At 49.9% G+C, this 14,877-nt stretch overlaps 1 protein-coding gene across 1 annotated transcript in view; it reads left to right on the top strand.

The window, feature by feature from the left end:
• igf1ra (insulin-like growth factor 1a receptor) overlaps positions 1-14,877 on the top strand; it is a 59,307-nt gene that overhangs the window by 34,552 nt on the left and 9,878 nt on the right. Inside the window, 20 exon segments of the mRNA XM_056282543.1 lie at positions 682-732; positions 734-784; positions 787-814; positions 817-852; positions 855-963; positions 2,119-2,165; positions 2,168-2,185; positions 2,188-2,253; positions 2,757-2,904; positions 3,879-3,928; positions 3,931-4,086; positions 4,294-4,420; positions 4,786-4,804; positions 4,806-4,880; positions 4,882-4,923; positions 4,925-5,024; positions 5,539-5,580; positions 5,583-5,703; positions 6,428-6,637; positions 14,542-14,831. Of these exon segments, the coding sequence (XP_056138518.1) occupies positions 682-732; positions 734-784; positions 787-814; positions 817-852; positions 855-963; positions 2,119-2,165; positions 2,168-2,185; positions 2,188-2,253; positions 2,757-2,904; positions 3,879-3,928; positions 3,931-4,086; positions 4,294-4,420; positions 4,786-4,804; positions 4,806-4,880; positions 4,882-4,923; positions 4,925-5,024; positions 5,539-5,580; positions 5,583-5,703; positions 6,428-6,637; positions 14,542-14,831 (1,786 nt within the window).

The raw sequence follows: 14,877 nt of genomic DNA, 5'->3' as shown, positions 1-14,877 counted from the left end.
TCTCTCAGCAGCCCTAAATAACAAAAACATATTTTTTTTGTAGTATGGCAGTTCTGCATTTTCTAACAACCTGGCACGGTCTGCAGCCGGGGGCCCTCGCGTAACCATTTCTGCGCCCTGTCGGCATACCCCTTTCTTTCTATGACGTCGCTCGCTGGCCCCTGGCCCCGCTGGCCGATTACCGTTTTACAGCCCCACTAATCCTAAAGCTTGACTCCTCGTCTTCACCTCCGGCCACCGCGTCCTAGTCATGCACACAAACACACGCTGAGATGTTTGTAAACACAGGGTGCACACACTTGCAAACATCACTGCGGGTAAACGTGCACAAATGTGTGTGTGGGTACATATGCATGCGCACACAGACATGCGTGCACACAGTTGCACACATGTACAAAGATATCACATATTTAGCCTATACCTGTTATCAGCTGACTCATAGTATCGCTCACATGTGACGATGTGCTCCTTTGCCGCGTTCGCCACGTTTCGAAACTATGCTGCATTTGAGCAGGAGCTTAAACAAGGATCTGGCTTTATCTGTATTAGTGCGGTTTCTGTGTGACCCCTGTGAACCAGATTTGTTGTAATAGTGTCCGGCAGCGTGGATTGTTTACCCTCCCCTCAAATGACCTCTTCTTCTTCCCTCGTCTTTTCCAGTGTGCCCCGGATTACTGCAAGCACGCCTGCACAGACAGAGGCGAATGTTGCCACAGCCAGTGCCTGGGAAGCCTGCGCCGAACCCAACAACGACATGGCCTGCTCTGCCTGCCGCCACTACTACCCACTGAGGGCCGCTGTGTGCCAGACTGCCCCGCGGCACCTATAAGTTCGAGGGCTGGCGCTGTATCACCAGGACCTGTGCGCTCGCGTGCACCTGCCCAGCGACACCGACTTTGTCATCCACGCAGGGGAATGTATGCCTGAATGCCCCTCCGGCTTCACACGCAATGAGACTAATAGGTAAAGACGTACCCTTCTCTTCTAGTTTGGCCCTCCGATGGTTGTGAAGTGCTGTGACAGGTTATACAGGGTGTGCATAGCGTTAGGAACAGCTTGCTGATATTGAGTCACGGCCTCTTTGTGTGCAATCAGAGGCACAAGTTTCACGTGGCATAAGAACCCCTCCGTGCACGCATTTCACCGCCTTAATCTACACCCTTACTTTACGATTGAAGGGGGGTTTGATTATCGAAGTCAGTGCGGGATCATAGCCTTTACTCGGCCTCGCCTAGTCAGTCTGTTTCTGGGGAAGACCTTGTGGACTGTTCTCTCATTCGGCACACAGAACTGTGGCTTTGTGAAGCTGATTTTCAGTATTCATTGATAGTTAAGTCGTACACGCACACCTGGTTCAGTGTGTCCTTTTTGCCAAAAATGGATTCATTTCCATAAAAAAAAGAAAAGAAAAGAAAAAAGAAAAAAGATTCTTTACCTAGTGCTGAACTTCAGTTGACCCGCTCCTCCCTGGATCTCTTTTCTGAAGAGAGGTCCCAGAGCTGGAAGTGCCGCAGGCCAGCAGGCATGTAGTGCTATTAATGATTGAAGCTTGGACCTTCCAAACTTTTTTCAAAGGCGTGGAAGGTGCTGACCTATCGCCCCGTATTCAAGGCTCACTACCGGTGGATTTTCTGCAGATTATCGTTGCCCCGAGGCCTTCAGGAGGGATTCGTTGGAACGATGCCTCAACCGGCAACGTTTCCCCTACTTGACATTTCCCCTGTTTGCCATTAACCTGGGATAAGGGAATGTCTTTGTGTGCGACTCGGAGCAACTTATCTCCCTGTTTTGATTTTCATTTTCCAAACTTTTCCGTGTTGAGTCTTGCCGCTGTATAGTTTTTGGCCACGCCGCTCATGTTTTGTCTTGGAGGTCAATGCAGTGAGTCATTCTCTCACGAAACAGAGTTCAGATGAGGCTCATAAAAAGATTCAACTTTCCGTGTGAGAAGTGACCTTGTGTTACACAAAGAATTTATTTGTTTGTATCCTCGGGGAGCAAGGCAGCAGACAAGGCCTTTCTGGGAGGTATGCTACCACGTGACGTCTCCGTGTTGTTAGATTCTGCTCATTCTTTAACCGTTCCGTCTTTCCCATGTCCCTCTGTGTGCTGTTGTAGTATGTTGTGCAGCGCCTGTGATGGTCTCTGCGACAAGATATGCCCGTCCTGGTCATCGACTCGGTGGACGCGCCCAGTCTCTGATGGGCTGCACCGTCATCAAAGGCAACCTTCACATCAACATACGCCGCGGAAGTGAGTAAAGCACAACAGCTCCCCGGTCCTTCCCAGCAGGTTATTCTAGGTAACTCTGGTCTAGTCTGGTGGACTAGAATTGTCCTGATGGTGGGGTGGGGTGGGGGGAGGGGGGGACGGATTCCATCTCATTAGTTTAACCCGTGGACTCCAAATTAACGGTCAAAGTCTAAGCAACAGCAACGGATGAGATTGGTACTCGTTCTCGGACAACTTGGTTCGTACTCAGAATCAGTATGGCTGTGAAAAAAGCAATTCAGATTCATCCTTAGTGGCAGTAGTAGTAGTAGTAGTAGTAGTAGTAGTAGTAGTAGTAGTAAGTAGTTAGTAGTAAGAATAGTAGTAGCTGTTGTAGTTGTAGTAGTGGTGGTACAGATCCATGTGGATTTTTAATGTTTTCTTTAGAGCCTTTGCTCCCACACACTGCACACTGTGATTATGTGTGTGTGTGTGTGTGTGTGTGTGTTGTGTTGTGTTGTGTTGTGTTCATCCTCTCTCCCCAGATAACATAGCGTCTGAGCTGGAGAGCTTCATGGGATTGATCCAGACTGTGACAGGCTATGTGAGGATCCGCCACTCCCACACACTTGGCTCGCTGTCCTTCCTCAAGAGCTTGCGTTACATCAACGGGAGGAGCTCATGGATGGTATGGCTCTCCAGCTTTGCTCCTCTTAAAGTGTGTGTGTGTGTGTGTGTGTGTGTTTGTGTGTGATGAAGGAATTAGAGGACACGATTAAACTGCAGCCTAGCAGGGAGGTTGCCACTAACATATCAGGGAAGTTACATAAAGGTCAAAATAAATTCTTGTGAAGGATTCCTCCCCCCCCCCCGTAGTCACAGACAAGATTTACTCGGTGTTGTGCGTGAGTATAAAGTAAATAGTGTCCCTTAAATTTCAAATAATTAAACAAAGCGATCCCATTTTTGTTGTGCACTAACGACGCCATACTATTCTAGCGTTATGGAGGAAGCGACGCGTCAGCAAGCTAGTGCGGCGAGGCAGATGAACGGGAAGTCTACCAACCGGCTCTCGAAGACAATATAAGGTCTTATCCTCAGGTCCTGTTCTGCCCTTCTTAGGAACAAGAGGTTTTTTTGAGTGCTGCCCAAGGAGGTTGTGGAAACCCTTTTGCACCTCTTGTAGTCGCCCCCCCCCCCCCCCCCCCAAAGGGTAGGGTTTCAGCACGCGGAACGGCACTCGAGAGGGCAGGCATTCTTCTCGTTCTAGAGGTGTCCTAGCGGCTATTGGGACTATTGGGGCTCGGGCGTGCGAGCGATACCGGGTTTTAAGCCCGCTGCTGTCTCCGTGTCGGGCAACGTTTAGTGCGCCACAGCCGCCTACAAATAAAGACGGTATGAACACATTCAAACGCACATACAGAAACTCGAGCCCCTGCGACGTCTATTAACGTTAACACCCTGCCAACAGGTGGAAAACGTCATCGCCTGTGATTTGTGTTCGCTCAGAGTTCCCCACTAAGCTGATGTTAAGTAAATGTTGGCTCGGTCTTCTCGGCATCATTCCGTCATCGTCCCCCCCCCCCGCCTCCCCCGCCACCCCCCCCAGTTGCACAGATCTCTGTATGGTCAATCCTAACCTGACTGTGATCTCCCACCTCGCTCAGGATGTACGCGTTCTCAGCCATTGACAACCAGCACCTGCAGTTCTTGTGGGACTGAGCCAGCACAACCTGACCATTCGGGCTGGGCGCCTCTTCTTTCGCCTCAATCCCAAACTGTGCATGTCTGAGATCCACAAAATGTGGGAGAAGACGGGTATAACCGAGAAGCCAGAGCCGGGGGATTTCCGCAACAACGGTGATCGGGCAAGCTGTGAGTATATCCGCGTAAATGCGGGATCATTCGAATTCGTTTTTTCTGATTTTAGTGCTCGGTCCTTACTTTGATGCTCTAAGTCGTTGAATTAGACGTTTTTGATGATCTTGTGGACCTCAAATACGTGGTAGATTTGTGCAGTTGCGGTCCTGTCTGCGTGGTGTCGTCAGTCATCCGAGTGAGGCTCTTGTCGTGTTTTGATAGGCGAAAGTCACATCTTGAAGTTCAAGTCCAACAGCACCACGAGCAACATGATCAGCTGACCTGGGAGCGCTTTCCGACCGAAAGACTACAGAGACCTGATTAGCTTTATAGTCTACTACAAGGAGGCGTGAGTAGTCGCTGGCTCTCAGAGAGGCCTCTCGCCTTATTAAATGCTAGTATAGTGTGTATTGTAATGCTATTATATCTCTTCATATTACACCCAAAGCAAAATGGGGTGTTCGTGTGAGATGTTTCATTTCATGTTTGGATCACTGAAATTCCTTGGGAATTTTTTTTTCTGAAAAAAAAAAAGCTATACCCCTATTTTGTCAGATGATGTGTAGTAGAAGCTAGTAGTCTGCTTAGATTTGCACCAGCTGTCATTTTGTTAAGAGGTGTCAATGTTCCCAAATGGTGAAGATTTCATTTTGGAGTTTAAATGCGTTATAGCAGCCCATGCACCAGTCTTTTTTTTTTTCTTCTCCGCTCCAGTCCCTTCCAGAATATCACAGGAATTCGATGGCCAGGATGGCTGTGGCTCAAACAGTTGGAACGTGGTGGACGTGGATCTTCCGCAGGATAAAAAACAGTGACCCAAGAGTTCTGCTCAAACACCTCAAGCCCTGGACCTCAGTATGCCATATTTGTCAGGGCCATCACCTTACAAGTGGAGGACAAGCACATTCCTGGGGCCAAGAGTGACGTGGTCTACGTACGCACCAGTCCATCACGTGAGAGGCATTACGGTGTCACTAGTGGAAAATGCCGAAATAGGCTGTTGATGATTCTGTTTGTCATTAGACTGGAAAACTGCTGCATTTATTTTGTTTTGTAATGACAGGAGTCAAATGCAATTACACACAACTACCACTGGAAGTATTGACTTAATCATTACTTTACAGTAGTTTATAGTGCTTAATAGCCAAGGCTCAGCGTTTTCGTTTTTTACCGATTTTCACCGAAAAATACCCAGATTTTTTTTTTCTTAAAGGAGCAGATCGGTTTAAACTGATTTTCACCCGCATTTTATGTTTCCACGGATCCAAAAGTTGTTCCTGTTCATGTGAGGTTATGCAAGTGTCCTCTCGTGGCGAAATTCAGGCATGCTGGATGGCTTCGAAAAATAAAAACCGAAAACGCCGAGCCTTGTTAATAGCCCTGCAATGTGTACTGTAGGTATATTACAAGGACCTTTTTTGGGTTATCTAACATTGTTTTGTTTTGTTTTTTTTGTCCTCACTGCAGAGCCATCGATGCCGAAGGATGCCCGCGCATACGCCAACTCCTCACCAAATTGGTGGCAAAGTGGTCGCCTCCTCTCTCCCCCAATGGGAACTTGACTTTTTACCTGGTCCGGTGGCAACAGCAAGCCGAGGACAAAGACCTCTACCAGCACAACTACTGCTCTAATTCCTAAAGGTGTGCAACTCTATGCTACCAAATTATCACCTCTTGACCCGGCTGGCTGGCCCGAGGGCTGCTTTAAACTAATCTGCTCTTTTTTCATTAACCGCCACCGCCTTCGTTGACGGAAAGGAAACGGGGGATTGGCTCAAAGACAAGTGGAAAGGGGAATCTTTGAAATAGTGCTGTTCCTGGCTTCTTTTTAGCAGAACAGAGTGCTTCATAAACTATTAATGTTAGAGAATTTTAATTTTCTAGAGGAACACACACGGCGTGAGCTGAATTTCTGTATTTTTTTTTAGCTGACCAGTCACAACAAAGAAGAGGCGGGATTTCGACTTTTTGCGTAAGCCAACAATTTAGTTGGCTTCTATACACTCCCATTGCTTAAGCTGGCACATTCAAACGTTTCCTTGCCAGACATAATATACAAAGAACCGGCAAGTGGTGCGTGCAACATGCATCGATGTGTCATTATTTTTACAATGTTAACAGAACTTTCAAAATTATTGCCTGGCTATGGAAAGCAAAGTGAAGTTGTGTAACCTGTCTTTTCATATTCAGCATAACATCTATTTGAGGTGGTGCTCTTTCTGCAAAAAAAAAAAAAAAGAAGCAGAATAGCATGAACACAACACCAGCTCGCGATGACTACCGCAACCAGTTGTATGCTGTTTCCTCATTGAAAGAATTGTGATGTGTAGTAATGACTCTTGGTTTACGCCGAAACAGAGCTAAAGATACCTATTCGTATCTCAGCCACGGGCCTGCTGGACATGGAGGAGAACACGAAGCCCACCAAGTCAGACCTGGCTGGAGCAGAGAAGGGCCCGTGCTGTGTGTGTCCCAAGACTCCCGAGGAGAAAGACCGGGAGAAAGATGACCGAGTCTTCCTGAAAGTCTTTGAGAACTTCCTGCACAATGCCATCTTCCTACCCAGGTATCATTCGACACTAATGACGGGGGGGGGGTGGCGGGGATTTTTCTCTTTCTGTCATCCTCAAAGTGACCTCTTTCACCGTTTACAGCTTTGTTTTCATGTTCCTCCTCTGAGTCTGCCGGGATGACCATCAAAGAGCCGGGCTCAGGCTTGTTTGCTTTAATGGGTCGAAATGAGGAATGAGGTGGCGGTTGGGAGCGTAATGACTCCTCTGTTGGGCTGACAGGATCTAAGCGGGGGGACGAGGGGGCGGGTGTAGGGGGCTGTTGGCCCTGCTGGGCTCAGCCCCTTTGTCGGCCGTGCTGATGAGGAGACACGCTGCGTGTGATCCAAAGTCTGCTTAGCGCTCTTTTGGCTTTCTGTTGCCATAGTGATGGCAGCACCAGGATGTTAGGACCTAGCAGGCAGCAATTTAGGCAGCACAAACAAACCCGGGAGAGAGATGTGATTAAGAAGTCTGAAGGGCCTAGTTTGGCTGCGCAGTCTGAGCTGCTGAGCCCTTTGCTTCCCACAATAGGGACTGACATCTGTGTTGTGTTATCATTTTACCTTGCTTGTGGCTGTGGATGTTTAGCAGTTTCAAAGTCCCCTGCCCTCCCCCCCCACCCCCTTTTCCTAAACACAATTTTTTTCTATATATGCAAGGCTCAGTGTTTTCCGTTTTTATTCTTCAAAGCCATCCAGCATGCCGGATTTCGCCACAAGAGGGCACGGTTACATAACCTCACACGAACAGGAACGACTTTTGGATCCGTGGAAACGTACAATGCGGGTGAAAATCAGTTTAAAAATCTGTGTATTTTTTCGGTGAAAATCGGTAAAATCCGAAAATGCTGAGCCTTGTATATATTGTAGTGAATTCGGGGGGGGGGGCAACCGCAGGAACCACCGCAGCCGGGACACGAACCCGAATCTCCCGCACCGCGGGTGACATCACTAACCGCTTGACTAACGTGTCTAATTGTCTAATTGTTATTATGTAACAAAACAGAATTCTTATGCAGTAACTTTCAGATATATGTAACAAAACAGAATATGTATTCAGTAACTTTCAGATATATGTAACAAAACAGAATATGTATTCAGTAACTTTCAGATATATGTAACAAAACAGAATATGTATTCAGTAACTTTCAGATATATGTAACAAAACAGAATATGTATTCAGTAACTTTCAGATATATGTAACAAAACAGAATTCTTATGCAGTAACTTTCAGATATATGTAACAAAACAGAATTCTTATGCAGTAACTTTCAGATATATGTAACAAAACAGAATTCTTATGCAGTAACTTTCAGATATATGTAACAAAACAGAATATGTATTCAGTAACTTTCAGATATATGTAACAAAACAGAATATGTATTCAGTAACTTTCAGATATGTGTAACAAAACAGAATATGTATTCAGTAACTTTCAGATATATGTAACAAAACAGAATATGTATTCAGTAACTTTCAGATATATGTAACAAGACAGAATATGTATTCAGTAACTTTCAGATATATGTAACAACACAGAATATGTATTCAGTAACTTTCAGATATATGTAATAAAACAGAATATGTATTCAGTAACTTTCAGATATATGTAACAACAGAATTCTTATGCAGTAACTTTTAACAATGCAAACGGGAGCGAGATCTCTTATTAAAATACAATAGATTACACTTGTGAAACAGATGTAATTAGAGAAAAAAGTCCTGTTACCCTTTATAGTTTAGGTAGATAAAGGTCTCAGTCACATCTGAGTAAAATAATCCTATTTCTATAAATGTCATAGGATCTTCTTTTTAAAGATATTTTATTTTCACGGACCCCTTGCAGTTACACCACGGACCACTAGGGGTCCGCGGACCCCCGGTTGAGAAACACTGCTCTATGCCCTCATTCCTCTGGGTGCACGCGCTTCTGATGACCTCACGGTCTCACCATTCCACTTCTGACACCAATTCGGCGAATTCGGGAGGGCACTCGGCCGGACCGTCACAGCCGGGACACGAACCCGTGGCTCCCACACCGCAAGCGACTACGTAAACATCCCCTCGATGAGACATCCCACTTCTGACGCCAATGCAGCGAATTTAGGAGGGCGGCCCGGGAACCGCCACAGCCGGGACGCGAACCCGTATCTCCTGCACCGCGGGCGACAACGTTAACCAGTCGACTGAAGGGTCCGACCCGTTAGCCAAGGGCTAACGTGTCTACTTATCCGTGCACATTACAATATGCAATCACACAAATATGCGCACGCGCACATTCACACAATATGCTGTACACACCCACATGTGTGTGTGTGTTTGTTGGTGTGTTCATTGTTGTGCAGTGGTAGTTCTACACTCCGCTTTTGCTTCCCGTTCATCCTAGTACGGTGTGGCGAGCGTCTCCTGTGAGGACTCAGAGGGTGACCTGCTTAATCCATATGGTTAAACGATGCCCCGGTGCCTCCGAAGTCCAACCACCCGGGCGGCGTTGTGACGCGCTTCTCTTCCTCGCTTTGCGGCATTCCCGTGGCATTGAATTGATGTGCCTTTGGAGAAACGTAACGATAAAACCGAACGCTCTTTTGTGATCGTACTCATGCCCTCCCACCACTCCCAACCACCACCCCGCCCCCCCCTGCACTCATGCCCTCCCACCACTCCCAACCACCTCCCCCGCACTCCATTGGTCCCTGCACTTGTTGGCGCTGTGTTTGTTATCGTATAAGTTAGCTGTCTAGGAAGAAGGCAGGTGGCAGGTTCCTGGCCCGCAGCAAAAAAGGGGTGTCAGCCCGCTCATGCACAGGCTCTCCACTGTATTGGTGCCAGCGTGATCACACACCACTCGGGGGTAAGAGCTCCGTAGCCGAGGGGTTTTTCAAAAAAGTTCAAGGTTTAGGGAGCCGGGGCGAGGAAGAGAGGGCAGTTGAAAACAGAAACAGAGAAAGAGGAAATGTTTTCCATTCTGTCCCCCTTCCACTTTGCGCTGCTCTCCTCCTCCTCCTCCTCCTCCTCCCCTTGCACGCTCCCTCTGTTCGGTGCTTGTTTTTTTTTTTTTTTTTTTTTTTTCAGAGCAAGACAGCTGCCTGGAAATGTACAGTGAAGCCATCTGGAATTTAAATGAAGGGGGGAGGAGGGGGGGAGGGAGATCCCCATTGAGCTGGCCAGTCAGCACCAGCAGACGGACGGAAATAAAGAAAGGCTGACTGATTGACAAGAGGAGAACGAGCGGTTGCATCGGGAGGATAGCTGTCCGTCTGTCCGTCTGTCTGTCCGTCTGTCTGTCTGTCTGTCTGTCTGTCTGTCTGTCTATGAGACCTTCTGGTACATTCCAGAACATACGACATCAGCTGATTCCACCATTCCAGCTGTAATCACCTGCTGCTATAACTCTTGATGACTGCATGCTGTAAGATTACTGGAATACGTACGAGATTGCACTGGGCTTTTCTCTTGCTCGGTTCCCTCTCGTTCAGAATGCTCCGGACATCCCACCTGATCCTTGATGCTACACAGGGATACCATGAACTAATTTTCCCCTCAGATTGCCTGTCCCCAGACTCACTTCTCTCCGGTATGTGAGCTTGCAAGTATGCATTGCTGTGGTTAAGGGCCTAGCATTAAATTATGTTCTGTGCTGGCTGCAGACAGAGAGTATATTCACAGCCCTCCTCTCTGAATTCCAGCGTGTAAAGGTGAGAAAATGGAGGGGGGGGGGCTTTTTTTTTAGAAGGGGAGACGGGGACACTAAGTTCTCTCACTTCAAAGTTGCACTGTAAGGTCACGCTTCAGTCATCCGCAGTTCAGCCGAGGAGTTCTCCAGCTGAACTGCCCCCCGGCTAAGGGAAGGAGCCTGTGGTACACATGCCCGTCACACAGCACCTTGACCATCGGTTCCCCTCTTAACTTCCTTTTTTTTGGATCAAAGAATGTAATGCACATAGGGGCGTCCGGGTGGCGTGCCGGTCTCTTCCGGTGCCTACCAACACGGGGATCGCCGGTTCGAATCCCCGTGGTACCTCCGGCTTGGTCGGGCGTCCCTACAGACACAATTGGCCGTGTCTGCAGGTGGGAAGCCGGATGTGGGTGGGTATGTGTCCTGGTCGCTGCACTAGCGCCTCCTCTGGTTGGTCGGTGCGCCTGTGAATAGCGTGATCCTCCCACACGCTCCGGCCCCCTCACTGTCAGGTGAAAAGAAGCGGCTGGTGACTCCACATGTTTCAGAGGAGGCATGTCGGTAGTCTGCAGACCCCCCCCCCCCGGATCGGCCGAAGGGGTGGAGCAGCAACCGGGACGGCTCGGAGGAGTGGGGAAATTGGCCGGATACAATTGGGATGAAAAATGGGGTAAAAAAAGAGAATTTAATGCACATGCAAACTGTCAACAGCATTCACATAAAGGTCGAACACGTCAAGAATATAACCCCACCCTCGGCACCCACGCTTACCAGCTCGACCAACACCCGGTTCCAGACAAGACTACAGGTGGATAGTTTCTAGGTTCCGGTCGACTTCCCCTCTCACCTTTTAACTGCCATCTTATTCCTGTGACGGAGGCCCAAGACTCAGACCCACATTTGCTTCCATGTGCCTCAGCGTTTAGCAGATGTTCACAACAGCCAGTACATTTAGCTGTTCAGGATGTCCTCGATAGGAACGGGTAGTTCTGGAGAGCCAGTCTTCGGATTCTGCAGCACCAGCTAAGACCGTCTGAATCAAGTGTTTGACAGAGGGGTGAGGTCGCTGCCGGTCTTTCCCACGGCCGGTCTGCGTCCAGAGCTTTTCCACCGTGAGTGAGTTATCGTTTCCCTCAGGCGTCTTTCCGCTCAGCTGCGTTAGAATTGAATCGGGTCGAATCTTTTGCCGTGTCTTTTTTTTGTTGTTTTAATTCCCTCTTTTTCTCCTCCATTGTACTTGGACAGTTACCCCACTCTTCCGAGCCGCCCCGGTCGCCGCCGCTCCGCCCCCCTCTGCCGATCCGGGGAGGGCTGCAGACCACCACGCGCCTCCTCCCATACGTGTGGAGTCGCCAGCCGCTTCTTTTCCCCTGACAGTGAGGAGTTTCACCGGGGGGGACGTAGCGCGTGGGAGGATCACGCTAGTTCCCCCTCCCCCCCTGAACAGGCGCCCCGACCGACCAGAGGGGGCGCTAGTGCAGCGACGAGGACACACACCCACATCCGGCTTCCCACCCGCGGACACGGCCAATCGTGTCTGGAGGGACGCCCGGCCAAGCCGGAGGCAACGCGGGGATTCGAACCGCCGATCCCCGTGTCGGTAGGCAACGGGTAGACCGCCCCGCCACCCGGACGCCCTGCCGTGTCTTTTCGACCCAGCTTTTTCAGCGGAGGCCATAGAAAACACAGTCACCTCGAATTACCCCTCTTCTTAAATGGCTCTTAACGTCACGTTTCCATTAATCACCTTCGCGTTCTGTAGCGGTCCCAGGTGTCGCCCCACCGATTTGACCGTTTCCTGGCCACTTGCTTGGATCGATTAGCCTTTCGTTTTCCGACTCTGTCGGAGCCAGCGCTCTTCTCTCCGTCCATTCGTCTCAGCTGACCGCCCTGCGACCGTTTACCGTTGACTTCCAGAGACCCTGAGCGCGCAGAGCGTCACGCGTCTCCTAAAGGTGACCGCGGGTACTACGTGTGCACCTGCAGAGAGGGCCCCGACGCCGCTGGCGTGTCGGGGGTGGCGTTTAAACGGCGGTGTAAGGTCCGCGGTGGCGTAGCGGTCTAAGCATCGGCTTGGTGTCGATGCAGTTGCCCACTGGGGACTGGGGTTCGCGCCCCGGTCTCGTCAGATCCGACTATGGCCGGACTCGATGAAGCAGCAATCATCGGCAACGCTGTCTTCGGGAGGGGGGGCGGAGTCGGCTTGTGTTCGTCATGTGAATGCGTCTCTGTGTGTGTCGGAGGAACAGTGGTTCGGCTTGGAGTCGCCTTGTCACGAAAGTGGGGAGGCGCTTTCCTTCGAGACTGCCGGCCGGAGTGATGCAGTTGGCGAACGCATGCAATACGAGGGTGGGTGTTTGAATTAAAATAGGGATCAATTGGCCACTAAATTGGGAGAAAAAAAGGGAAAAATCAGAAATAAATTTATTAAAAAAAAAAAAAACGGCGGTGTAGCGTGTGGTGTGCTACTGCTGTTGCTGCAGCCACCGGTGAGATGACTCGTTTGTGTCTGGTGGTGCCTGCGTCACGAGCGCCAGCCGGATCTGTGACTTTGTCCTCGACATGGCTGTGTGTGTGTGTGTGTGTGTCTGTGTCTGTGTGTGTTCACCACACTCTCCCCAATAAGTCATGAAAAATACATTGTCAGTACAATTTAGGTTCGTGTGTGTGCAGACCATGTCTTTCCGAAAGGTGTGGTCGTCCGTGACTTTTCAGAGGTTTATATTTCACAGCCACAGACACCACTGCCGTGTCGGTTCTTCCTATTATAAGATAAGGATCAGGAAGGGGGGGGGTCGGTATCTTATCGGGGCGTGATGAGATTCTCTCTAGCACGTTCTCTCTGCATCTCCGCGCCTCCATTTTTCCTCTCCCGCCTGGTTTCGGGGCCACGCCCCTGCATAGGAGCACGCAACTGTCTGCGCCGCGCCGCAGAGAAAGGGCGCCTGGGTACCCGGGACTGGCGGAAGCGTCGCACACCCCCCCCCCCGAAATCTCAAGCAGTTAGAGGGGGGGGCCGACACGGTAGACACACAGACACGGCACAGGATGGAGAGACCATAAAACACCGACCCAGAACAAAAGGAAGCACGCCGTGCAGGCGGTCGTATCGGTGACTTGGATTTTTTTTGTCTCTCGTTTATTTTCCTTGTTTCTGTTTCCAGCTTCTTCATCGGTGTCGGTGCAAACACACACACACACACACACACACTTGTAAGCTCACCGATGTTCCACCGGAGGGCCCCATGAAATCACCGTTAGCCGTATAGCTAGCATTACCACATTCCCAGACACGTGCTCAGGCGAGGATCTGAACTGGGTTCCCTCCTATACATTCTATTGTGGTGACCCACATCTATATAACTAGAGACATTCACCTAAGAGAGAATGCACTTCCGCTTCCGGTCCAGAGAGTTCAGTGTCGTTGTCGTGCCGTTGTCGATGCGTCTAACGCCGCCACTACGTGGAAGTACTGCGTTGCATCCTGCGTTATCCCTCTCAGCTGGAACTGGGCTTCCACATGTTGAAACCACGGCCGTGGATTATGCTGCCAAAAGTCGGGTAGCTTCACAGTAGCGGTGTAAATGCTAGCGTTAGCAATAGCCATGTTGTTAGCACCGGCGTCGTCGTTGTCAAACATACTCGTATTAGTTGTTCGATCACGTCGGGGTCACCAATGTGGCTATTGCTAACGCTAGCATTTACACCGCTACTGTGAAGCTACCCGACTTTTGGCAGCATAATCCACGGCCGTGGTTTCAACATGTGGAAGCCCAGTTCCAGCTGAGAGGGATGACGCAGGATGCAACGCAGTACTTCCACGTAGTGGCGGCGTTAGACGCATCGACAACGGCGCGACAACGACACTGAACTCTCTGGACCGGAAGCGGAAGTGCATTCTCTCTTAGGTGAATGTCTCTAGTTATATAGATGTGGGTCACCACACTATACATTATCTTTATGCACACACCCCCCCCCCCCCCGTTTGAAGCATCTTTATGTCGCCTTTGCTCGTCACAAACATGTTGTACTCTGTCCTGTTTGATTTTAAAAGGTTTTTCAGGACATATTCGGCGGCTGGCTTCTTCTTTGTGCCTAATTGTCGTCTTTATTGCAGAGCGCGAAACACGGTGAACGTCCCCCGCCTTCGTCCCGCCCCTCCCTCCCTTGTCTGTCACCGTCATAAAGCACTCGCAGACTTTTTAACGCAGCTATTTAGCTCATCGTACCTGCTCCTTTCCAGACCTCCAGACCGCCGCCGGAGAGACGTGTTCGGCGTGGCTAACACCACACTGTCCAGCGAGGCGTTCGGCAGGGGCAACACCACCACCCCGGGCCTGGAGGGAAACGGTACGCACGGAATGCCCCCCCTCATAGAGTATCCCTTTATGGAGGACCGGAGCACCACCGAGTATGTGGAGATCTCCAGCCTGCAGCCTTTCACCGTCTACCGTATTGACATCCATGCCTGTAACCAGGAGGTGCGGCGCTGCAGCGCCGCAGCCTTTGTCTTTTCAAGGACCAAACCTGCAGGTGAGAGAAACACACGGGGCCTGGAGACGGTCTTAGATGGAGGTGG

Source organism: Lampris incognitus, chromosome 6 (assembly GCF_029633865.1).
Source record: "Lampris incognitus isolate fLamInc1 chromosome 6, fLamInc1.hap2, whole genome shotgun sequence".
Lineage (NCBI taxonomy): Eukaryota > Metazoa > Chordata > Actinopteri > Lampriformes > Lampridae > Lampris > Lampris incognitus.
Note: the sequence above shows the minus strand (reverse complement) of the source record. Positions and strands in the feature narration are given on the sequence as shown.